The 27,571-nt window shown below is 36.3% G+C and overlaps 1 protein-coding gene across 1 annotated transcript; it reads left to right on the top strand.

Moving 5' to 3' along the window:
• Positions 5,986–27,126, top strand: LOC109839511 (embryogenesis-associated protein EMB8-like). The gene is made up of 14 exons (XM_020407972.1): positions 5,986–6,380; positions 6,467–6,556; positions 9,443–9,504; positions 9,881–9,981; positions 12,511–12,600; positions 14,608–14,730; positions 16,166–16,243; positions 18,133–18,218; positions 18,368–18,416; positions 19,644–19,700; positions 19,773–19,903; positions 20,013–20,096; positions 25,815–25,884; positions 26,575–27,126. The coding sequence occupies exons 1-14, from the start codon at positions 6,127–6,129 to the stop codon at positions 27,004–27,006; spliced, it is 1,707 nt and encodes a 568-aa protein (XP_020263561.1). The 5' UTR covers positions 5,986–6,126; the 3' UTR covers positions 27,007–27,126.

The following is a 27,571-nucleotide window of genomic DNA, read 5'->3' as shown; positions in this document are numbered from 1 at the left end:
TATATATATATATATATATAGAGAGAGAGAGAGAGAGAGAGAATTAGCACTCAATTCTAGAAATTCCTTTCGATAATCATTTTGGTAGAAAATTTGAACAGAATTTGAAACAGACTAGAATGACTAATTTGCACTCAATTAGGAGAAACATTTGCTGAGTAAATGTGAATGTAATGCTAAATTTTATTGTGATCATCAAAGAGTGCTTGCATGGTAAAGTTCTTTTGCAAAAAATGACAAAACAATATGAAAGAACCTAAAACATATATTGAAGAAAATACACACATTATGTTGTGAGGGGGAAGAGAAGAGATAATTGGCTCTTTTGGGGTCACATTGGGACAGTAATTGCCTTGGGTTTTGACATGGCTAACATGTGAAGGGTGGTTTTATTTGCAATTTCTTAGGTGTGCAGTTCTTGAGACTTAGGAATTTTGTAGTTTGCAGTGTCCCTACAATTTCTCATAGTTTTCTGAAACAAACTAATCTAGGAACTAAATTGCGAACCCACACCTTTAATACTTCCTTTTCAGGTCTCTGATAAGAAATTCATGCAATTGTTATTATTTCTAAATACGTGGTTTAGTTTTTGGTTGTGTACAAGTTAGTTGTTTCTCCTATCAATATCAAATGGTAATGAACTACTTTTGTTGTCTAATGTAGAATGAATGAAAATGAAAGGTTTACATTGTTAATCTGTAGTTAAAATATCAGCATGCATGCTTGAAAATTATTTTTGGACAATTTATTGCTTATACATTCAATGCTTATGAATTCTCCATACTCATGATTTTATAAGTAAGACATGCTCTCTATGCTCTATTTTAAAAGTTGTCTGAGGTAAGGGCATGTAATTAATTTGTTTAAAGCTATTATAATTAAGTGCAAGCTTTTCTTTGAATCTTATTTCTTCAAACCGCTCTCAGCTCCAATGTACAAAATTTGGTTTACATAACGATCTTTTGGGAGCAATAAGAGACATTACTGCTAGCAAAATTTCCCAGCTATAAAATATAAAGGACAATAATCTCTGTTGGGGAGAAACCCCTATGCCGAGATCCAACCAAATAGCCGAAAGAGATAAACCAACACACCAACAAGAGCACAAACACAATCAACACCAGATTTTACGTGGTTCGGCGAGATGCCTACGTCCACGGGGCAAGGAGGGGGGGGGGAGTTTTTACTATTAGAAATCAAGGGGATACAACTAGGGTTACAACTCTCTCATAAACCCTCAACAAATCAACTCTTGATCTCACCAATTGCTCCTAGAATAGAAGTCCAAAGAAAACTCCTTTCAACAACTCAAAACACTTGCCTTACAAACCCCAGAATCGAGTTTGAGTATTTATAGAAAACCCAAACGAAACGGGTCTGGAAAACAGACCCAGCCCAAACCGCTTCGGCGGTCGATCGCGGCAGTCGCGCGGTCGACCGTCACGGTCGACCGCCCACACTCCAGAACAGGCCCAAGGTCCAGAGACTTCTGCGGTCTGCATCCAGTATGTCATGGCAACGGACTCATGACAACGGAGCCCATCCACAACATGTCGAGACCCAAACGGGAGTGCGAACACTCACCCCAAAACAACTGTGTCTACTCACCAAATCGGCTACATCATAACTGACTGCTTACGTATCCTCTCCAAGGAATCAAGCCTTCACGTAGTTCACCCAATGGCCTCCAAAGGCCCTCAATGCAAAAGAATAGTCTTCAACTCTTCACCAATACTAACATCCAATGCGCGACTGATAGCATCACCAACGGCCCCATACTGAAACGATCCAAACACCTACACCTGAGGTGAACCAATGGCCATATCCAAGCTATATCCACCAGCTGCACACGGATCTACTAACTCGTCATCTGCATCCTGAACAATCTGATCCCCAAACTGTGTCACCTCAGCCGGAATCCCAACTAATGCAAAATGACCTGGAGTATGTGGAATAAGCTCCACCCGATGTGGAGTAGCATCAACCTCCACCCGCTGCGGTATCCCTCTGATCTGATCAATACTCTCTACATGCCAATAGTCCAAAGTGACAAACCTGCCCAGACCAAACTCAGAAGCTCCCAACTGATAGCCGAATGAACTCCTGAATTCCAAATGCGCAATCGGATCCAATCTCACATCAACGATGTGACCAAGTGCTGGGTAGCCAAATATCCGACGCCGACCAAAACCTGAAGCAGCTCTACCAGATCTAACAACTCTACACGCAGCAGTCGGCAACCTCATAAGATGGTCCAATGTCAAAGCCTGAATACCAAATCCACTGCTCGACAACCAACGCCGATCCTCCTCCAGAAAAGAACGGCCCTCTGAATCCACCATCTCATCACATCGCCCTACTGTCCCCTCTCCTCTAAAGTGTCTCCAACTGCCATGAGCTCGGCACCAATGCACAAAAGAACCCTTACTAGAACTAGCACGACGGGTAACCTTTCTGCCCATATACCTCCTCCAACTGTTGCAGACTACTAGGGCTTCAGACCAACGGGACTTAGTTGCAACCCATATATGCCTAGTACAATCCTCAACATAGGAAACAAAATAGCGATTACCTCCCACTGATGCCTCCATGGAAGGCCCCCAATGCCTGACTGAACACCTCTAATAAGACCACTCGATCGATGGATAGAAGTGCTGAACTCCATATTGGTCTCCTCGCTCATCCCAATGTGCTCACAGGATTTCAATCTGCAGGTCATAGCACTCCTCAACAATCTATGCACGGCATAACCAATAATATACCCCAGCACCAACCAATGCCACAGTCTAGCCAAAGAAGTCGTCAGCGCTCTATCAATCACCGTGCTCCCAAGCAGATAATATAAGTTACTCCTCTTGACGCCCTTCATCACAATCATGGACCCCGATGTGACCTTCAAGCGAGAATCCGCCAAGGTCACCCTATAGCCTGATGCCTCCAATACCCCAAGTGAAATGATGTTCTTCCTCAGTTGAGGAACAAACCTCACATCAACCAACTCCCGAATCATTCCGTCACTCGTCCGAATACGAACAGTACCAATACCACCAATAGGACATCTGTGATCATTACCCATAAGTACAACATCTCCTCTTTCCAACTCCTGAAAGCTGGAGAACCAATCCCTCCTAGGGCATATGTGGTAAGTAGCACCCGAATCTAACATCCACTTGGTGGAGTCGGCAACACCAACTGACGGAAGAGCTGAGCATGAATAGCCCGAAGAATCTGAATCTGAAATGTCACCACTAGCCTTGGCAACATTCACCTTTGAAGCTTGAACAGCTTTCCCCTTATTCTTCACGGCTTGCAATTTTGGGCATTCGGCTTTCAAATGTCCATCTTCTCTACAAAAGGCACACTGATTCCTGCCAACTGCAGGAGTCCCCCTCTAGACTGCGACCTCCTACCACGGTTTGAACTTCTAGCTCTTGCAACCAATGCCCCGCAACCGGCTCAATGGAAGTCTCCTTGTCCTTCTTTCGAAGTTGATAGTTCACAAGGGCTGCGGTGACCTCACTATACGAAAGAGATGCCTTCCCACTAATAAGAGTGAGGACGAATGTCTCATATTCCTCGTCGGGCAAGGAACTCAATAACAACAATGCCTTGTCTTCATCTTCAACAATGACATCTACGTTCGCCAAATCTGCAAGTAGCTTCGTGTAGTGGTTCATGTGATCACTAATGAATGTCCCCTTCTTCAATTGGAAGCGATAAAGCCTCCTCTTCAAATGTCTTCGTCAAATATTTGCCCTCTAGAACCTCCCAAATCTTCTTTGCCGAAGTTTCATTCATCACATCATATTTTAGATCTTGGGTAAGGCAAGACCTAATCACACCACACGCTGTTCTATTCATTTTATTCCAAACCTTTTCATCAATGTCGGCCGGTTTTCCGTCCAACTCCAACGTATCTTCCAGATTTTACGCATTTAGCGCATCCATGACTTCACATCGCCAAAGTCCAAAATTATTTGTGCCGTTGAACTTTTCCACATCTATTTTTATAGAATGTATATTCAAACTTTGGACTGCCTTCACACTAGAAGAACCCTCCCCGCTTTTATCTTTTTCGGCCATATATCTCAAAGCACCCAAACTATTGCGGAACAAACAAGAAATAGATCCAACTTGAAAAAGATAGAAACTTTACCACAAAGATTCCACCTTTATCACCAATCGAATCTCTAGATGAACTTCCCAACTGATCTACACCTCCAAAAAAAGCCCAAGCGTTGCCCGGAGCTCTGATACCAATTGTTGGGGAGAAACCCCTATGCCGAGATCCAACCAAATAGCCAAAAGAGATAAACCAACACACCAACAAGAGAACAAACACAATCAACACCAGATTTTACGTGGTTCGGCGAGATGCCTACGTCCACGGGGCAAGGAGGGGAGAGTTTTCACTATTAGAAATCAATGGGATACAACTAGGGTTACAAATCTCTCATAAACCTTCAACAAATCAACTCTTGATCTCACCAATTGCTCCTAGAATAGAAGCCCAAAGAAAACTCCTTTCAACAACTCAAACCATTTGCCTTACAAACCCCAGAATCGAGTTTGGGTATTTATAGAAAACCCAAATGAAACGAGTCTGAAAACAGACCCAGCCCAAACCGCTTCGGCGATCGACCGCGACAGTCGACCGCGAACCTGCGCGGTCGACCGCCATGGTCGACCGCCACGGTCGACCGCCCACAATCCCAGAACAGCAGTAGAATCCAGAAACTCATGCGGTCGACCGTGGCAGTCGACCGTCCCGAAAACAGAAACTTCTGCGGTCGACCGCCGCGGTCGACCGCCACTGATCCAAACGCCCAGAGCCTCCTGTGCACGAACGCGGTCGACCGCAGCGGTCGACCGCCAATCTGTCTGCTTCCATAACTGCTTCTGAGCTCCATCTCTACAATCTCTATGGTTGATTTCTAGTTTAATGATTTCTGTTTCAGAGTATTGACCCCCAAGACTTCTTGGAGTGTTGTGATTCTTCATTCTGTCATTTATTCATCATATAGTTGCCAATATTTAAATCAAGTGAATATTTAAAACGTAATGAAGTTACAGCTATCTACAGTAGTAAACCCAATATTTAAATCAAGTGAATATTTAAAACGTAATGAAGTTATGGGCTGTTTGGTTGGTTTCCTAAAAACCAAGAATATGAATTCTTTGTAATTTTTTTATTAAAATATTATTTTTATCCATTTCTATCCCTAAAACTCACTCCAAGAAAAAAAAATCTATACACTTTTATTAATAAAATTGTATTTTTATCCACCATCTCATCACATATCATCTCCTTTCTTACTTTTAAAAATAAACCAAACACAAGAAATAGGTCACATCATCCAACTCATCTCATCTCATCTTTAAAAACCACTCACATCATCTAATAATATGGTGACAACTCATCTCATCTCATTAACATTTCATTTCCACCAATTTCCTAAAAAAAACCAAGGAAATTGATTTCCTTAAATGTGAGTCACATCATCCAATAATATAATGACAACTCATCTCATCTCATCTATTTTCTTATTTTTAACAACGAACCAAACACAAGAAAAGAACATATTATAGGAAATAAGTTTCTTATAATACATTTCCTTATTTTTTTAATCAACCAAACAACCTTAAAATAAGTTTTCTTAAAAAATCACTTACATCATCCAATAATATAGTGACAACTCATCTCATCTCATCTCCTATTCTTTGATTTCCTTCTTTTTTTAGCCAACCAAACAACCATAATACAAGTTTTCCTATTCTTTGATTTCCCACTTTATTTTAGGCAAACAAACAGCCGATAGCTGTAATTTCACATGAGAACTTTTTCCGGGTAGTATTCTGATAATAGAAGGTACTAAAGTGTCAAACTTGAAAAGTTTAGAATATACAATTTGGAAAGCGTCAAAAAACGAAACGTTAACGTAGACAGATTCATTTTTTATTGCAATTGAAAAAAAAAAGGACAACGTAGACGAGTTCATTCTCTCACACAACATTTGCTTCCCACGAGCGGCCAACTCCCGCATTTTATTGAGGAGTCTCTGGCTCCATTCTAAGACCTTCGCCCTAAATTCTAGGGTTTCGAAAGCTCTCGATCGGTCTTCAGCAATGGCGTGCGTCATCACTGACTCCGATCTCACACTGCACGCTCTCCTCCTCAAAGCCTTCTCGTTGATCCCGACATCTTATTACGTCCTAGCCCTCTCCGTTTTCGCCCTAACCGTGCTATACAACTTTCTCGAGGTTCATTTTGTTCGAGATGCCCTTCGAGGGTTTAGGGGAGATCGAGTGGCGCTCACGTTCAACCCCTCTTCGGAAATTTACGAGGGTGTGGTCTCCAGGTGTCGGATTCTTCACGGGAGGTAAAAATTGGACGGTGAATTTCGTCGAATTTCGTTTTTCTAGGTCGGAATTGATTTAATTTGGGGGGTTTTGGTGTTGGTGAAAGGTACTTGGCGACGCCGTGGCTTGCGAGCCCTCATTTTCAGACTGCGTTCTTGAATTTTTTCGGGAGGCCGCCTTCCTTTTGTTATAGAAGGTAGCTAGTATTTTTACATTTGGGGTGCATGATGTTTAGTACTATAGACAATTGTAAATGAATCATAATTAATGTCGAGGAAGCTGGGATTTTCTTATGCACGAAGAAGAAAAAAGACATAGGGAAAATGGATATAATTAATTAATCACAGGGCAGACGATAAGTTACATGTCTAGTACAGTACAAAGTGTTGCCATTCTGCAATCAATGCCAGTTGTTTTGTTAACATTGTATGAAAGTTTGGTACATTTCATCATTTGTCAGGGGAAAAAATTTGAGTTTTTGTTGGATTGCAGTTGTTATGGTCAGTGGCCGATCCTGAAAGACTTTCTTAGAGGGACAGATGGGCTGCTAGTTTGTTTAGTGATTATATAAGTATGGATTGGGATGCAAATTCTTTAAAACAATGGGGGATGAAATGTAGTTTATGGAGCCTTTAAAATGTAATTTTGAAATTGTTAGGGTTGCAACTGCCCCCCTAATACTCGATATAAATCTGCCCCTGGTCATGCTGATGTAAGGATCAAAAGGCTTTTATAGTCAAAAGATTGCAAGTTCGTGCTCCGTGAAGCCTTTTATGTCATGGGAAGCTCGGTGACCTGTTGTTTGGGGCAATATAAAAAATAAGAATGTTTAAATATCAAAATTAATAGGTTATTGGAGTTAAGATTTTAGGCCAACTACTGTATTTTTTAATAATTTTCCACTAATTATGGATTATTCTACCAAATATCACAATTTATTTGACTCGACTGAGAAGACGTTGGCCTTTATTGTTTATGTATTTTAGTAACAATCAAGATTTTAAATGTCGGATGTCGGGTTCATATCGAATGGCAGAAATCCATGTCGGATAGCGAAAATCAGGGATATATCGGGGGACATTGACTAAATATCGGATTGCCATATCGGGTAGTGCGCATATGTATAATATCATGTCCTAAATGTAATCTAAGCATTCATAAATTCAATATAAACATACTTTATAAATTCTATAGACTAAACATATAAAAAAGTAAATAATATATGGATTTAGGTTCATAAATTCTTTCTATCGGGTTCATAAGAAACCCTTAAATATGAGAACGGGTTAAACGAGTTTGGGTATTTATCACTAAACCCAAACCCGATAACAAAAAATAGATCTTAAAAAAAAGTACCATATCGGCGGATTTTTCAAAGCTAAAAAATAGGCCGATATGCCCGATATGACCCTGATATTTCCGATTTGGCCCTGAAAACCGACATACGAGTTGAAGACGTCCATGTCGTGTCGGTCAAGCCCTCAAACCGATATGTCGCCCGACATTTAAAACCTTGGTAACAATCAGGATATGATTGTTGATCTTATTAAAGATGCTTTAATCATAACGTCTGAAACTTTGAGTTTGAACTGTGTTGAAGGACTACTTTCCATGTCAAGTTTAAAAATGCTACACAGACAGCAGCTCTTTGGTAAAAGAGGAGAACAATAGGAAAATAAAATAAAAGAAAAAGTAATGGCTATTAAGACGCTGTTTCTGCTTACCACTCTTACGTAAAACCTTAAGTCATTAGTTTTTCATCCTACATAGTTGGCTTTAATATGTTCCTCTCATGTGAAAGACAAAACAACTGCTGTGGGATTATAATTGCTTATTCCCAGTGCTTGAAATTTGGAAAACACGTTCAGACAACTGAAAAATGTTTAATTAGATGTGGGCAAACAACTTACCCAAGCGTCTAGACACGGGTTGTATTTGCATACGCATTGGCAACCATGTGGTCTTTAAAGAGCAAGAAAAATGGGCCTTCAACATTATATCTGAGGTTCCAATGTATAACAGTATAAGTCTATTAGTTTACCCAGCACATTAAAAAAGTTAAATGTGAAGAAAATAAATTATGTACAGTTTGCAATTTCACAGCTTTAATTTATTTTTATGGACATGCTTGCAATTATCTGACACCAAACATTCTAACACAGTTGAACATTGCCAACTCCTAGGCAAAACTCAGAAGTGAAATACTTGGGAAAGCTTATTTTGCTTGTGAAGAAATTTATTATCAGTTCTTATCGCTTTTAGTTTTATATGCTGAAGATAAAGAATACAATTTTTACATAACACTGAGATGGAACATCCTACATTGTACCTTGGCTAAGAAACTGTCATAATTAACTGAAATTGTGTCCTATTCTGCGAATTCTTAACCATCGAGACTGATGAGCTACCTGATTGGGATTACTCAGCTGAGCATTTACTTTAATACTGTTTTCAAGAGTCCAGAAAATTGTTGAATAGACAAATCTAGCAGGTTGGGATAGTTTTTAGATACCAATATGATGAGAATGATTTTCATGATATCCTTAAAAAAGTTCCTGTAGCTTCAGTTGAGTGTAAATGAGAAGGAAGCAATCAAGATGGTTTGTGCATGTACAACATGGCCCGATGATTGCACTATTTCTGGGTATTGGATCATAATTGGGGCAGTTGTAAGAACATTTATGAAAACAACTAATTAAGGCAGTGAAAAGGATATAAAAACTATTAATGTAGCTTGCCTGGAGACTACTAGATGGAGAAATGGTAGATAACACAGTTTGTACAATCACACTTAGAGGGTAATTTCTCAGCTTTTAACAATTATTACGTATATTTACACTCATGACACTTTCTAGCTTTAATATTGATAATGCTGATTCTTATTTTTCCACACTAGTGATAAATGATTATTTAAGAATGAAAATGCATTTGTGGAGTACCAGTATTGATATTAACACCAGATCAGAATCAACTTAGATGTAGTGGAGTATCATGGTACCGGGTGGATATTCTTTAATTACTTGCAAATTTGTTTGGATATGCTGTATTTTCTATTCATAGCGAGTTATCTGTTGCAACTCAGGCAATTATACACTGTGCATGATGGGGGAACTATTGCTTTGGATTGGTTACTTGCTTCTGATGGTAAACTTCCAATTCAAATTTTGGAATGGCATGAGATAAAGATGTAGTTCCTCTAAACTGTCTAGCTGAAGTAGCCAACTTTTCCAATATGCGTGAGTTCTTATGTTTAGTTTATGATTTCTTTCTTGCATTGCTACCATTTAGGATTAGTGGACTATTGACCAAAGTTTTTCCACGCATATAAACTATTATCGATAACGATTTGTGGCCTCCATGGGTCATAATATGATAGTATCCCAATATAGACATTTCCAAAAAGAGTTTTAGTTTGAAAAATCAAAATTTACTACTGCAACCGTAACTTCTTCCTGTACATTCTGTTTTAATGGTGACTGCAGACAATTATATATTGCTATGCCTTCTGTACACTTTGCAGTTGCAGGTGGTCCTTATGAAACTGGCAGGGTACTCTCTAAAGATGATTCAACTCCCCTTGTGATTGTGGTTCCTGGACTTACCAGTGATTCTGCTTCACCAGTAAGATGTTCCCTTCTATATTCCTTTTCTCCATTTTGTTGTTTCTTTTAATTACTAGATTGATGCTGTAGAACCTTAAAGATGAGTTTCATCTAAAATATCAATCTGAAGTAGTCAACTTTGCTAAATTCTGTCAGTTCTTATATTTCGCTTATGATTTTCTTTTTTGGATTTCTGTAGAACTGTAACCGGGTTCGTCCGGCAGAGAGTGGTATTACAGCTTTCTTTCTCTATCTTGATGAAACAGTATTGTAAAGCACTTAATACATGTCCCACAAAGGGAACTTGTTAGGATTAAGAAACAAAGCATAAATTTTCGTAGGTGATAGCAATATGCCAATACATGGTTTACTATTGGAATGACTTTGCGATTGAAATTATGATATATTTTATGAACTTCTTAGAAGTACAAAGTAATAATCTTCATATGACTGAAAAATTGCAACATTTATAATGAATCAAGTAGAAGTCGAAAGACTATGTTGTATGCATTCACTAGTATTTGTAATATTAAAAAAAAAGGAATTTGTGCAACATATGTCAATGGTATTTCCTGTATAAGTAGGAGTGGTGAACTTAAATTTTGACAGATAGAAAATAATGACCCAGTGATATACCAAATTAAATTGCTTTTCTTCATTTTCTTTTATGTTAAAAGTTTAACCTTATTGAATTATTGATTCGTTTACCATCCATAGAGCATTGTAGATTGCCTGGACTGCTATCTAAACTGTCCGGGAGTACAAATGGTGTTTGGCATAGAGGGGAAAGAAAGGGCGCAATGTTGCAGCTGCTTTTAAAAAAGTAAAAATAGTAAAAAATGAAAAATGGAAATGTTGCTTGATGCATGGAGGAATTAGTCAAGAACAAAGAGAAATGTATGTTTTGCTTGAAAGAATTACTTGCTAAAAGGGAGAATTGGCAAGTGGTTCCAGGATTTATTTACTGGAAGGCTGTCTCATAATTAACATCTAGGACTTTTTCCTTAAAAAACTATGGAGCATGTGCTTCAGAAAAGATTTACAAAATTTTACAACTGGCTTAGGACCTGACATCAATCTGTAAATTTGTGCTTATATAAGAGAAGTATGGAGCAAACATTGGTTCACTGAGATTACTATAAGGTCTGTTTGTAGATGGAAACCAAATCTTGTAGATTTTCCTGTCTAAGCTTAAGCAACCAAGGTCAAAATTCTCCTAGACTAAGAAGCTTATCAAAGATGGAGATATATAGATTGTCAGTAGGGAAGCATTTATCTGTATTTATGGGTAAAGAAAAAGAGCCAAATAAAAGACATTCTTAAAGTGAATGGAGACGTCTATTCACCAAAACGATAAAAATGAAAAAAGAGAAATATGTACATGTGAATGTAAGTGAAACAAATGATGTAAGTGAATTTAATTCTCATATAAACTCTACTGCTATTAAGTCCATAGCTCTCCACCCTTCTTAGTCTGATATTTGCTAAGCAGGAGGTTCCGGCTATGGTACTTGCTTGGCCTAAAATATATTAGCTTATATGTTGTCTAAACAAAGCTTGAAAGTGGAAGTCATTCACTGACTCCTTTAACTTACAAAGGATCATCCATCATTATAGTTTCCTCAGAGAAAAGGAAATATAGATTTTTTTAAAGGTGACACTTCATAAAGAGACTCGTCAGATTCTTCCTAGTCCTAATGTGTGGAGCGTTATAGTGGCTGCCAAAGGGAAATGCTTGCCCATCCTTAATTGCATAGTTAGAGGAGAATTAAAGAGAGTCTATGTGGAGCAGAGGGACAGCCTTTCTCTAGAAAACTAGGCAAGAAAATCATTAACTAAAGCACAGATGGATAGTGTGTAACTCTGTGACAATTTCCATGTCTAAAAAGAGGTTCAAGCATTTGGTATATGTATTATTAGGATAGTGTCAGGAGGACAAGGGCCTGCATTCTATTGTTAGAAATGTGTTTATCTTCTAAAACTAACGAACGATTTTGGATGTTCCCAAGCGTTCGCTTGAAGTGTTGATTAGTTGTAAAGTTGTGAATAACAAGATTTTGGTTTACAATGTGAGATGTAAATGCATAATCCACATAATTCAGATCGGTTGTTTGGTTGATCTAACTTTTTCTGATGCACTGTAAATGTTATGTCTACTATTTGCCTTAGTTATGGTCATGAATTTTGGTATGAATGAAGGTTTAGGCCCAANAAATCATAAGGAAGAAAAGAGAAATGCACCAACAATGCACCCCACCAATTTACCCATATGCACCCATGAACATACAGTCAATATCCACCCACAAACATCCAGACAAAGAGGTGTATATCTAAATTGTCATGATTTTTTTAATATATACTGTCTCTAGTGATATGCATAGCTTTAGCAGATAATTTAGTTTGTTGCAGGTGCTCTTCTATTCAGGTTATTTTTTATTTACTTGAGTGTCCTTTACCAACTGTTGTTTGTGGGCCGGGTAACACTTTTAGCTGTTTTAGGATTATATTAGTGTTTGCTTAATTCTTTTGCATTTTATGGACAATGCAGTACATGAAGCATCTAGTTCACAGTTTCGCAAAGCAGGGTTGGAATGTTGTTGTTGGTAACCATCGGGGTCTGGGTGGCGTCTCGCTAACAGTAAGTTCTCTTTTACTTAAGTGATGATGATGATGATGCTTTTGTGGTATAACGCTTCCTGCATGCTGAATTCATTCAAGAAAACAATTTAGTGGAAGTTAACTGCCAACCTATTATTATGATAGGATCTGGGGTTGTAAATACTTGATTCATAATTTCATTTGTAAATGTGGAAGAAGGCTTTTGTTTGTTTCAGTTTCTTGGCTAATTTGTGAAATTTGTATAATGAGATTTAATCACTTGGACTTCAAACTCATTGTGGAAAATACTAGTTTCTCATCTGGATGGACTGTTACTAGTAGTATTATAAAATACATGATACTGATTGATAGGTTAACTTTTGTTTCAATGTTTTGGTGTTTTTGGTCTCTAACCTTGTGATTTGTATCAACATTTGGTTTGTTAACTTTTGCAGATAGGTTCGCGCTTGCATAGTTTCCTAGCTGAAAAACACTCATAGAGATATGTATGCAGCGGTATTTGTAGCATGCCTATCTGCTACATATACGTGCTGATTCTACATAAGTATAGATGCATGTTCAAACTTCTTTCTTTGCTTGCATAACACATTCTCTTCTCTTAGTTCAGATCTATTTTTACTTCATGAAAGCAAGTTTGTACTCGTAAGGATGTAACACAAGAAAGTGACAAACTCTGAAAATCAAGGATATGGTAGATCATTAAATGTATGCATGTATTTGGAACCAGTGGTTAAGTGCATAGGAGGAAATTTCCTCCTTGGCCCATGTAGAACTCGAATTTTCATGTTTCCTGCATTTAATTGGAACCTTCATCATTCTCTTAAAATGTGTATGGATGAAAAAAAATATGTAATTTAGATACACTTTAGTCATGAGTTTAGTGGTTTCATTTCTTCTATTAGTGTAAAGTTATCAATTCCACAACCATCTGCTTGCTATTTGATTAAAGGAGATGATGAGCAATAAATTAATTTAAATCCATTTAGCAAGATGCAGAACCTTGAAAAGTAGTATGCTTGAATTACAATACTCATATAAAATAAATCGGTGCAACCACTAATAAAAATATCAAGATCCTAAAACTTCAATTATTAAACTTTTGTTTAAAATTAACAATCAGAAAGTTGATTGATAGCAGAAGTAGTTAACTGCAGTCCTTAATAGATAAAAGAATCTAGAGTTATAAAGGGAAAGGAAATTGTATGAGATCTTTGAACAGCCTTAATGTTGAATTAGGGTTCCCCCAAACCCTATCATATTTAAGCCTGACCAAGTTTATCAAGATGAACCGACAACTCAGATCATGTTTGGATTTGATTTCTCAGTTCCATAAGTCAATGAAAGATAATCTTATATGAAAATACATGTTGGATTTTCATGTACCTGGTGAACACTTGTCTATGCATATCCCTTCCAGATATTTTTTGTATACACGTGTCTGACTCATTTTCAGCTTGTTTGCATAACATTAGCGTGCTGGTGCCCTGAATTATTTCATGTAGTTGGCATCAAAAGAAGCATATTCATCTTCATGTTATCCAAAGTGGGTCACCTGTGGAGCATATTTTATATTGAATGGTCTCCTTTGCCAAGCTTTCATAACTACACAACCTGTTGTGGACCCTCCTAGTTGGTGATCAGGCTTCAAAAAATGTAAACAGTAAATACTACTTTTCACGAATTTAGTATTCCAGTTTCAGTAGCACAAAATCAACACTATGTATTGTGATGTTTAAATTCGAACGATGGAGGAGCATCCATTAGACATCTGCTGGACTTTGTTAGAGTCAAAAATAGGAAAGGTGATAAAGGTTGCTGTGGAAAATGTATTCATTGGTGAGGCTGAGGCATAATAAAAGCCTAAACAGCTAAAAGAAATGATTTCAAATTGCATTTGTCATATGGTATACACTATTAATCATCTTTCATGCCATTTTTTGTCTTTTACGTCACACTATAAAACTACATTCTTGCCATGGTTTTAAATAGCATGCAATCATAAGATATTTCTCATCATCTTGGTCAGTCTGATTGCTTTTATAACGCCGGATGGACAAATGATGTGCGTGAAGTTATTAACTGTCTTCATCAAGAGTACCCCAAGGCTCCTCTCTTTGCCATTGGGACAAGCATTGGAGCAAATGTCCTGGTATGCAATCAAAGCAATTTTCTCTTTGCCTGTTTTCAGTTTGATGCAGAATGGTCTGTACTCTAGATTGTCAGGCTTTTTATTTCGTAATTCGTAATTCTAGTAGTATCAAAAAATTTTAATTGGCTGTTAATTATGCGTTATGTCCTTTAGACTAAGAAATATATGCATTAGGTTTGGAGTTGTATTAAAGGGATGCCTACCAACTTTTATTGTTAGCAACATAGTTATGAAATTCTCTGGACCTCTCGAACTGTCGTACGGTTCGCACATTCTGCAATGTGGTACGTTGCCATACTTGTTAACTACTGGTATGCGAAGTGGTTCACCAACATTGGTGTACCTCTTGCCACTTATAGAAACTCAGAATTGAAAAGAAAGCATACAAATGGCGGCTATAACACACTCAATTTTTTTTGCTGAAAATCACAGGAACTGGAGTAGAATTTTATAAATTATTTTGCAGAAAATCACTGGAACTGGAGTAGAATTTTCTTTTAAAGATGCTTGGTCTATAATTTATGTTTTTCATGTCTTATCTGTTCAGAAATTTTATTGCTGAAAATCACAGAAGAGAAGAGGAGTAGCAAAAAATTAGTTAAGGTGCTTAGTCAATAGTTTATATGCTTTCCATATATTATATATTAAGAAATTTTGAAAGTGAAGCATTGAAGTATTTGGTAGCAGAAAATATTGAAATGCATAATTGGCTTTCTAATTTCTCATTTTCTACTATTCACTTTGAGAAAATGTTTAGTCCATCCAAAAAGATTACAATGTACCACGTGCTGAACTTGCATACCAAAGGAACCTAACCCCCGAGTTCATACATTGCTAAGTGGGGAATTGCATAACCGAATTAATACCACGACCCGTCATGTATTGCATATTATGTAACTATGGTTAGCAGGTTTGGTTGGCCTAGGGTTGTCAGGCTGATTATCCAGGATCATATCTTCCTGGATGCTTATATTGCTATATAGAAACCATCCACTCACCTTTGTTGTGAGATAATTTTTAGGAATTTTTCAACTCACTAGAGAAAAAAGAGAAAGCACTTTGTGGAGTCTGAAGCAGACCAGACATAATGCAAAAGGAGTAGTCATGAGTTTAATATCTCCTTGTGAAGCCTTTGTGTAAGTCCAAGGAATGAGCCTGCCTGTATGGACATACTTTCCTTTATTAGGATTTATTGCATCTATACTTGGAAATTAGAATCTTTTAAATCTTTACATTTTTACTTGAGGAAATTTTACAAGCACATTACTTGCTGCATTTTTCAATGGCATATTAAGTTTTGCATAGTTTATCTGTAAAACCAGTCATATGTGATCTTATTTCAGAGTTTTCTGGTGGTAGAGAACCAAACTGATTTAAATTATCTAACATGTAATATTCTATTTGAACTCTCAACCTTTATTGGTGCTGGGTTTAGGTTAAGTACCTTGGAGAAGAAGGGGAGAACACTCCTCTTGCTGGGGCATCATCTATTTGTTCTCCATGGGATCTTTTGGTCAGTTTGCTCAAAGTTTCATTACCTAAATTTATCCTTATCTAATTAACTTGAGCATTATCTTTCTTATATATCCATTCTCTGCTTCTGAGTTTGTCATCTCAAAACTAATGGTACATCATGGTATATTTGCAATATTTAGTTATATACTTTACGATTTACTTAATACTTGCTCTGTAAATTTCTAATTTTCTTTGCAGGGTCTGATCATGTATGGTTGAGATTTTCTATGGAAGTCTTAAAAATGGGGTCTAACTGATATGTTGTACTTAAAAGTAGATATTTCTTAAAAATTGTACCTCTGTGGTCAAGTAATGCATTAATGAAAATAATTTAAATTACATAACTAACTTGATATTAGTGCTATAAGTATCTTCATGAGATGCTGCAATATATTAGTCCATAGCCAGAGTGCGTAAGTTGTCCAAATTCATCTCTGATATTCTCTGGTTGTAAAATATGATGCGAGAATGGCTATGTGCCGCAGCAGCTTCTTCGAAAATTAGATACCCTCCACATGCTTTGCGGTGTTTTGCATTTGGATTAACTGATCAAGATATGGCAGGTGATTGACGAGGAGTTTCTGAAAGGACTTAACATATGAACTAGCGACCCAGCTGCTTCACGAAATGCCTGTTCATTCAAATTTGTATACATCATTTTGGATCCTATTTTTCGAAAACTGTGATGGACATTATTGTCGTTCCACAAGCACATGTGGATTATGATTGTGCATTCCGTCATGTTCCATTTCAAATATGAATTCTATGATAGTTTCATAACATTAAGATACTCTTTATCACTATATTAGAATCGTGTGTTGTCATAGATTACCTGTTGATGTATTAAAAATCGTCTGGTTGCTAGTTGGTGTGCTCATTATCTTTTTTGAATTCCATGGTTGGCTTTCTCTGTGAACATTTTATTTTATGTCAATCAACGGAGGCATATTTTGTAATGTTTGATTGTTGTCTCAAATACCTTAAGGATGCAGTATGTAAATCTTGAAGTAAAATGTAATGGGAAAAAAGTTTTTTGTATGTTTAATCAAGTAAATTAATGGTTAGTGCCTTCATGGGATTTTAGTATGATTATCTAGCAAAAAAACATAAACAAATGGGACAACCAATAAGTAAGAAATAATGATGAAAGTTTTTTTTAGAAATGAATGTGTGCTGTCGAGACCATGGTGCACATATTTTGCTTTGGATCATGCAGTTCTGTTGTATTCAACTGTTTACATGCATAAAAAGATTGGTAACCTAACTGCAAAAGGTGAACCAATTTCAGTCAAAGAAAATTGAAGCCCATTTTGAAACTCTAATGGGCTTCCATGTTTAACGTTGAAAAAAACTTCAACAACAGAATACACATCCTCTAAGAACAGCCCACGTGCAAGCAGTGTGTTATGTGCCATACAAGGAGGTGTGGGGGGAGTGAAATCTCCAATTTGTCTACTGCTACCTTTGTGACACGGAACAACCTAATCTCAGCGTTCTGTTAGAATATGCACTGACAACAACAAAGCCATTATTCAAACTTTTTGGTTTGGCTACATGAAATTTATTTTTTCACAGTTCTATTGAGGGCTTTAACTTCCATTCAGTTAATCATTATCATATCCTTCTTTATTTCTTTCAACCAAGTTGTATGGTTCATGCTATGTTGATTCTTTTTCTTTGAAAGTATTTCAGATAGAGTCCATTGATTTTGTTTCTTTCAACTAGTACATTTGAACTTCAACAAACATTTGTTTCAACATTAGATGATTCCTTCAGACGCTTGTCTGAAAATTTATAAAAATTTGTCTGAATCCATAAATTTGACAAATGAAACTAGCCTAAATGGAGATTGGTTGGGCATTATTGATCTTCCATGCATGTTTGCAGATCTGCGACAGGTTTATTAATCGCAAGCTTATCCAGCGGTTGTATAACAGAACTCTTGCTACTGGGCTTAAAGGTTACGCTCAACTGTATGTTCCCATTAATCTTACACCTGGCAAAGTAGTCGTCGTAAATTTTATTAAGAAATTTTCTGAGCCGCTAAATTTTCTTTTAAAGGTTTTCCCATGAAAATTTTCATTTAGATGATAAGATCTTCCTTTTTTTGCTGTTCTTGCAGACATCAGGCTATTTATACTCGGCTTGCAAACTGGGATGGGATCAGCAGTGTACGCTTCCTTTTCTCTTCTTTCTGTATTAGAAGCTCTTGCATGTTGGGTACTTCATTTAATAAATGACTTTTTAAATGCTAAAACATGTTCTTGGACCCCCAAGTAATTACTGGTGCATGCTTTTATTACAATTTCAGGAGTCCATTTCTTTTTCTCTTGTTTAAATATTCTTAGTTTACACTTACAAACATAGGAGCTGAGGCATGCCAAGATAAGATAGTGTGTTGCTGTTTTAGACCTACAGATTTAGCACTGATGGATGATAATGTGCTTTGTTTAATTGTTTGCCTTCCACCCGTCAGTTTCAACCTTTGGGCTTTGGGTACAAGTGATACCAACATGATGTTCAAAGCACTAGCAGTAGAGAGGTACTTATTTCACACCACACACACTTTTATTCCTTGCTATCCATATGAGGAAGTGGCGGACGTGTCCTCTTCCACATGGAAAGTACCGTGTGTACGCATCTGTGTTGTGTGTATGTGGGTCTGTGAGTGCGTGTGCACACACATGCATGTCTGTTTAGTTTTATGAGGCTGGATGGGATTATTCTTGAGTGGCCGAAAATTAAATGGAATGGAAGTATAGGATTCATGTAGCCGACTTCAGACATTTGGGATATAGACTTTCTTGTTGTTGATGGGGTTATTCTTGAAAAGAAATGTTTTTGATATATTATATCATATATATTTCTAATTTCTGGCCAGAACTAGAATTTTAGGGTGCCATTTGGTCTTAAAGATTGCTAAATTATAGTTTTTGTAGCTGTGTCATTGTATTGCATACGGCCTTTCTGGACCTATATATGTAGTTTTTGCAAACTGTAGTTTCATTAACTTCATGGCTTGTTGGCTACCAATTGGTGGTGTCACTGAACTTGATTCTGATAAGAAGAAAGGGAAGTGCTAAATTTTGATGAGAAGGTAGAGATATGAAAAACAGGACATGCTCAATTTTATAAACTTTAGTTAGCTTAGCTTTTGAGGTTAGATACTGCAAGTTCTTTAGCTATGAGTGATCACCAAACATATTTTTGATATCTCAGAGTTACTTAAATATAGAAAACATCAAATAAGAAAACTCAATTTTAAAGCCATCTTTTTCCCTAGTTGGTTTTGTATTATATTTGTGATTATTGATTCATCACAGAGATCACCTTTGCTTTACCATTTGGGAATGCGTCATGCTATCACTTATCTCGTTCTTTTGTTGTGGTCTTTGCAGTCATACTCTGTTAGGGACTTTGATAACCATGCCACTCGTGTTGTTGCAAATTTCGAGGTATTAACTCTCATCTACTTATACGCCTGTAGATTTTGTAGGGGTTAATGAGCATCATCTATTGTTGCTCAGACGGTGGATACATACTATCGCCACTGCAGTTCTGCTAGTTTTATCAAGGGTGTATCTGTTCCCCTCCTCTGCATTAGTGCGTTGGATGATCCAGTTTGTACAAGCGAAGCAATTCCTTGGGATGAGTGCAGGTATAATAGTTCCCTTGTTACTTTTCTGAAATTTAGGTTTGCTACTAGAGCTATATAGCCCACATCATATTTTTGTTTGGTTAACATATTATCCTTTTTGCTTTCATAGGGCGAACAAGAATATTGTTTTGGCAACCTTACCTCATGGAGGTCATCTAGCATTTTTCAAAGGGCTTAATGCATGCAGTTTATGGTACGTCAGTATTCATCTTGCATTCTCCAGCCATTGCATCTAGCTCTTGCTTATCTGTCATGGCATCCTAACTTTTCGATAAAGTATCAGGCCACTGAGATTAATAACACAAACTCTTATAGCAAACCTTTATCATTTCCAGGTCTTGGCGAAACGTCTGAGATTTTCTTTGATTTCATAAGCTTAAGGGAAAAATGCTCCCTCTCCTATATAAGTTTCAAACATGTGGTCTTCTGCACTTTGACTAAGCGAAGCTAGCATATCCTTCCTATTTTAAAATTTTCATTCACCTCCTTTTACAATTTAAAAATAGCAGTATTATCCTGGTCCTTCTCCATCTCCCACCACCCCACCATCTCACCCATCCATCCCCTTCCCCTCTTGCCCTCTTCTGGTTTATAATAAGCCTTCTTTTATGTTAATGTGTCCATTTTTATTCATTTGATCCCTTTTTCATATGAACTATGTACCTTTCATACATTTTTTCTTTAATATAATCTTTCTATCTTTATCTAATATGTCCATTTTTCATGAGTTTATCTATCTTTTATATATTTCTGTCCGTCTATCATATAAAACTTTGTACCTCGTATGTTATATCCACCTTTCGCATATGTTTATGTACCTATTGCTTCAGTGCTCCGATAATAGGAGTTTTTTTAAATATTTAAATCGGTAAAATATAGAAAATGGGCTAAAATATAGGATGGATGCTTTTGTCTTTCATTATTTCTATTTTAGTTTTTCCTTATCTTTCCTGAAACAGTTACTCCTATTTTTTCTCAGCCTCGAAGTTCACGCAAAATCTCCTTTTTTATATTCTCTGCGTTCCATGAAAGCAGCTAAGATATGATTGAATAATAACTTTCTTTTTGTAAACTAGACCAATAAAAGAGAGAGAACATGCAGTACATGATTATGTTTTTGAAATAACTTTAGTGAAACAACATAAATAAGATACAAGATTTTATCTATAGGATTTTATATTAATTTTTTAGGAAGTAAATTTGAATGAGGATAGAAAATTTTATGTTAATTTTATTCAAATATTTATTATATACAGGCAAAATTCTTATTGATTTCACTTTTTTAAATTTCTAACTAGAAAACTATATAGATAAAATTCAGAATTTTTTTATATTCAAATATTTATCGTATACAGATAAAAATTCTTATTTACTTCAAACTTTTTTCAATTACAAACTAAAAGTTATAGATAATATTTTGAAATTTTTCATTACAAATATTTAAAAGAAAAAGAAAAACTAAACTTACTAAAATTTATTTATACAAACTTAAAATAAGAAATCTGTGGAATTTTATCTATATCTATGCATCATTCGAAAGGAAGAACAAGAAAATTAGGCACTAGGTAGGGAGGTATGAGAAATAACTGTTGTTTAAACTTAAAATAAGAAATCTGTGGAATTATATCTATATCTATGCATCATTCAAAAGGAAAGAACAAAAAAATTAGGTACTAGGTAGGGAGGTATGAGAAACTAACTGTTGTTTGATAATAGATGTTGGAAAGCAGTTTTTATCCACATTTTAATTCCCAACTTCCCAAAATATCCTTATTCTTGTCTTAGATTTTGACTTATTTATGAAAATGGGTGCGGAAACCGCGGTAAATCTGTATCCTAATTCCTAAAATTGAGGATTTGTGGGAGAAGAAATTGCACCAAAAGTGCCATCATACGGAAGCTGTCGGCTTCATATAAATGTTTCTATCTTTTTATAATTTGTTCACATTTCATATCATATGAATCTATCTACCTTTCTCTTCTTTCATTCTTTCTTTTTGTGTGTGCGTGCGCGTTTGATGGAATCTACCTTTCGTTTCTTTAACGGGCTGTTTGGTTGCTTTCCTTCATTTTTCAAAAACAATTTTTCTTCACTTTTTTGTGTTTCCTTCACTTTCGTGTAAAGTGTTTCTTATGTTTGTTTCGCTAAAAAATATGTAGTGAAAGTACTTTCCATCACTTTTCTTAGTTTGGTTCAACTTGAAAAAGAAGAAAACAATTGATGTGTGAATAGATTCTCTCATTTTTCAGTGTTTGGTTCAAATAAAAAAAGAAGAAACAATGACTATGGTCGCCATTGTGTGCTTACCACCCATATGGAATAAAATTATTTTCAACATAAATTGAGAGGTGAACGTATATCAACCGCCACAAAAAAAATTTTAAAATTTTGAGGGACTAGTTTGTAATTTTTTAAAAAGATTTGAGGTAGTGATTTGCAAAATATTTAAAGATTTGAGGGGCTAATTTCAAAATATGAATAGTTAAGGGAAAATTTCTAAATGTCCCATATTTGAGGAACTAATTTTAAAATTGAGGACATAATATTACCCCCGAACATAAAAACTTATATATATCTAGACACCAGACAAGGAAAATGATGTAAGTTATACAACTCCCAAGCTTTGTAGAAAATACAAGTAGACATATGTTGTGCAAATATTTCAACTACAAAGATTTATCAGTTATATGGATACTCCAATACTTACAGCATCTATCATATACTCCTATTGACATACCATAAACACATAAAGATGCATTAACAATATACATTAGACTATTCTAATGTACAAAAAAGAACCTGGCTCAGTTCTGGTCATTTTCTTGATTGTATGCCTCACCAAGAAATCATAGTAGCAATGTTGGCTGCATGTATTGCCTCACCAATAAGTCGCTAATATATAATTTTGGTTGCATATATAAAGAAAAGACCATCATCATAGCCATGTCATGTAACCAATAACCAATAATTGTTATAAGCCAGCCACGAACACATTCTGATGTATTTCATGATGTCCAAAGAACGGGTTTGTCATTATATGCATTTGAACTTCAGTAAATCAAGATAACATATAGTATTGATATATGAATACCAACTGATTTTGCATGTGTAGGATTGGACTCAAATTCTATTGTTAGCACCTTTAGGTGGAAAATACAGACTTAAGAACGCACATAAATGCAACCATAGTGACAATATTGCCAATCAATCAGTTATTGAGATAAAATTTTAGGATTTAAATGGTACTGCTCAAGTTTGAAACTATCCAAGACTAAAATCAAGGCGTCAACCAAATCAATAACAAATATTCACAATTTTAAAACTAAAGCAAGTCATATAACCAAGAACTAAAAACCAAACACCAAGTCACATAACTAGGAACTAACCACCAAGAACCAAGCACCAAGGTTACAGGGCTCAGTTGGATTGAAGTGGATGGTGGGGTTCATGAGTTTGCTGCTGGAGAAGACTTATCCTAAATTTTTGAATGTTTTTGTACAAATCCAACATTGTTATTGGCTGACACAAATAATGCAAATTATTGTATATATCTGAGGCCATTTATCGTCAAGACATCATTTTACCAACATATAATGCAAACAAGTTCATCACAGTTACACAGAAGAGAACGCTTAATGCTGGAATCAATTGGGGGAGGAATGGGCCTCTAACCTTGTTGAAAAGCAAAATGAAACCAACTTGTCTGAAACCAAGACTCCAACAAGCCAAGTTTGAAATAATTAATAAACTTACTGGATTTATAGAAAAAATTGCTCAAAAAGGCCATTTCTTCATTATTTGCTAATAATCAATCAATCAAAAATTATTTGCTAATAATCAATCAAAAATTCAATCAAAAATTATTTGCTAATAATCCTCTCACCAATAAAATTATTTGCTAATAATCAATCAAAAATTCAATCTTATAGATCAAGATAAACAAAAATCCATCATTAATTCCTAAGAAAAATAGAACAGATACCTATAAAACTATGATTATATACGGTAATTTGCCAAAATATTGAAAAAAAGAGCATATCGGAGATTGACAGTTCGAGATTGTACCTTGGTGGAGAGAGAGAGCCGAAGTCGAAGAATAGACAGAACAGTGCCGATCAAAAAACCAAAAGAAGAACGTGAGAAATTGGAGGGAGAGAGTGAAATGAGAGGGAGAACGGTGTGGTGATCGTAAACCTAGGGTGAAAGAAGAGGGCAAAGCCAATTGCGTTTTTATTCTCTTTCCATCAATTTCTGTCCAACTTTTTTTTGTCATTTAAAACGAACCAAACACCCAGAAACCACGAAAACCGACAATTTAACCATTGTCAGTTTTTGTTCGTGGGCTTTTCTGCTCGTTTCAGCCCAAACAAACAGCCCCTAATTCTACTTCTTGTATATTTCCATCGACCGTTCATATAAATCTTCCTATTCTGTATATGTTTTAATGCACTTCATATGTTTTTAGCTACCTTTCATATAATTAACATATTGATATACTATGTTCACTTTTCATGTGAAACTTTCTAGCTTCATAGATCATGTTTTCCAATCTACCTTTTGTATATTTCTGTCTGCCTTCCTGTGTAAATATTCCTCCTTTTACGTAGAATCAACTTATCTTTACATAGTATGTCTTTTTGTTAATATAAATATTCCTCCCTTTCTATGTACTTTTGTCATAAATCTTTCTACCTTTAGATAAGACATCCACTTTTCACATGAATCTACCTCAGATGTTCCTATCTACCTTTGTTTTGTTTCTATCTAACTTTACATCAAGATTATTAACGGATTTTAAAAGTCACTAATTCCTTCAATAGACCTTATCTAATTGATTCTGTTTTGTTCCGCATGTTTTACTTTTACCAAGTGAGGAAAATGCTTGGAGATGATCACAAATTGAGTTGGATAAAATTCTAAATGATCTTGTGGCAAATGGCTCATATGCTTGGAGATGATCACAAATTGAATTGGATAAAATTCTGAATGGCAAACGGACCCTGTGCATTCGGTGCATTAATAATAAACTGCCACCATAATTTTTATCTCAAGGGGTTTACTGACTGTCCTGGACCCGAAGTCACAAGTTGAACTTTAGACTCCTTTATTTTTGACATCGAACTGAATTTTCATTTTAGCTATCCTCTTTCCATTATCTTTAGGGATTAGAAGCTTAACTTTATTCTCCACCTTTAGTCTGAATATGCACGTACCACTTCCACTTTGTTCCCATCTTCCGGAACCACTTCTAGACAAGACACTTATCATGCACCTCACGTCACATACCTAGCCCTTCTTGGAGTAATATTAACAACTACCGAATAATAAAGATGATAAACTGCATTGGATACAACAGTGTGCATTAATAAATGTATGCATTACTAATATACTGAGCTCATTTTGATCTACCCATCATATATTGAGCAAATATTAAGCACTCATATCCCACTTTAGAATTCTTATGCTTGATTAACTTCTAACTTTATTGTTACCTCCTAACTTGAATTTTGTTAACTGAATATGAGATGCAAATCCAACAAAGAATTTTACAGTGCACATTTAATCTTACATTATAAAATTGGACATGCACAAATTGTTATTGTACTTGCTCCGGATCTCGCATTATTCAGCAAATAATAGCTTTGTGTGCAGCATGTTTTGTGATGTGCAGCATGTTTTGTGATGTGCTGCATGTTTTGTGATCCCAACTTTTGGGAGTTGTATTTATTTCTTTCCTATTTATTAAAAAAGTTTCAGCAAAGCACCTTTTAATTGTCATCACGTATGACACGTACATAGTATATTATTTAAAATGGCCTCATAGACAGATGGACTGTGTGAGACTGTGAGCAGGAACGTGTCAAATAGTTGTTCCATGTCCGTTATGAAGAATTATTGTGTTCTTTGCAGGTGGGTTGGAGCTGTCAGTGAGTTCTTTTCTGTTTTATACTCTAGCCCATACATGCATGGACAGCAACAGGTATCATATTGGCCTTAAAATCTTCCTCATGTATTATATGTGACATACGTAAATTTTCCAGAACTTACGAAGGAAGCATTTCACATGTGATATTTTCTTCAACTCATACTCCATATTATTCCTCCTGCAAAACCTATTTTCAAACAAGGTTTCACATTACTGCTGAAAGATTTCTTCAGGTTTTACAAACTAATTTTAAAAATTTCTTAAACCAACTTAACCACTACTAGGTATTTCATGTTACTACAAATTTTCTGGATATTCTCTTCTCATGCATTTGTGGCATGCTGACGTATAAATATGGGGGATACTGGATGTAAGTTGTCACTTAATCTAGCAAAATGAGACATCAAGAGATGAAGCGGTGAGACCATTTGGCAAAATAGGCCTCACCATTAGTCTATCCCTTGGTAGCTCATTAAGCAAAATGAGCTGCCACCTCATGCCTATTTTTCCATAAATATGGAAGTTATTCCATATTACCATTCATATGCCTGAAATTGTCTAGTCTGCGAAAGTCCTGATCTCTGTGTGATCAAAGTATGATTGCTTTACTGTGTATCCATGACTATTGTTGAACTATAAGCTGCAGTTGGCTCAAAAGCTACCAGGCTGTTTTCTATTTATCTTCATTATAGAGCTTATATTATCACACTTTCTTATGAAGCTAAGTTGTTGACTATATTGCAGATGGAGGATACTGTGGTTGATTCTCCTCTGGAGTCTTCAATTGATAAGTCCCCCTATGTAAATATCATGGAACATGGACTTATTGCTGCAGTGAAGAATGATGAGCCCGATGATGACAAAGTAATGACCTCTGCTAATACTCAGACAACTTATGAATTGAAACACGATAACAATGGTACAATTCGAGAGGGGAATGAAGATAGAACCGAAATGGGAACTGCTGCTGCTGCTCATGATACCATAACAGCATATGAAGACAGAATTTCCAAGGTTTTTGATAGTATGGCTGTACAAGTAAAGAGATCGATGAATCAGCTATCGAGGCAGAGTGGGAGGTCGATGTGGCTATTGGCTTATATCGCCATTGTCACAACTTGGCCTTTGCTTGGTTCTTTTGTTCGTGCTGTCTTCAGAAAGAAGTTGAAATTATAGCTGTACAAGCTGATTGGTGGTATATTATGCAAGTGTAATGTGTACTTCTGCATTATGTTCATGCGTTTTTTAATATACTGTTACGTATCTGGAATAAATAAATAAATAGTTGATACAATATCCATGGAAGAGTGAATTGTTCAATGACTAATGGTTATTCAATATTTACTTATTTTATTCACCAATTTACGTAGCGGCTCATTTGCTAAATGCGCTGCCGAGAGATGAAGGTGGTGAGGCCCACTTTAAAAGTCACATGGGTGGGATCTCTTGGTAGCTCGGGATCTCTTGGTAGCTCATTTAGCAAAGAGGAGCACTAGGGGCACACCTTGGGACATACTCCCAACCACACCCCTCACCTGCTACAGTGCAGGGGGTCCCACTTGAGATTTTTTAATCACATGGGTGGGATCTCTTGGTAGCTCGGGATCTCTTGGTAGCTCATTTAGCAAAGAGGAGCACTAGGGGCACACCTTGGGACACACTCCCAACCACACCCCTCACCTGCTACAGTGCAGGGGGTCCCACTTGAGATTTTTTAAAAAATCTCAAGTGGGACCCCCCT

Source organism: Asparagus officinalis, chromosome 4 (assembly GCF_001876935.1).
Source record: "Asparagus officinalis chromosome 4, Aspof.V1, whole genome shotgun sequence".
Lineage (NCBI taxonomy): Eukaryota > Viridiplantae > Streptophyta > Magnoliopsida > Asparagales > Asparagaceae > Asparagus > Asparagus officinalis.
Note: the sequence above shows the minus strand (reverse complement) of the source record. Positions and strands in the feature narration are given on the sequence as shown.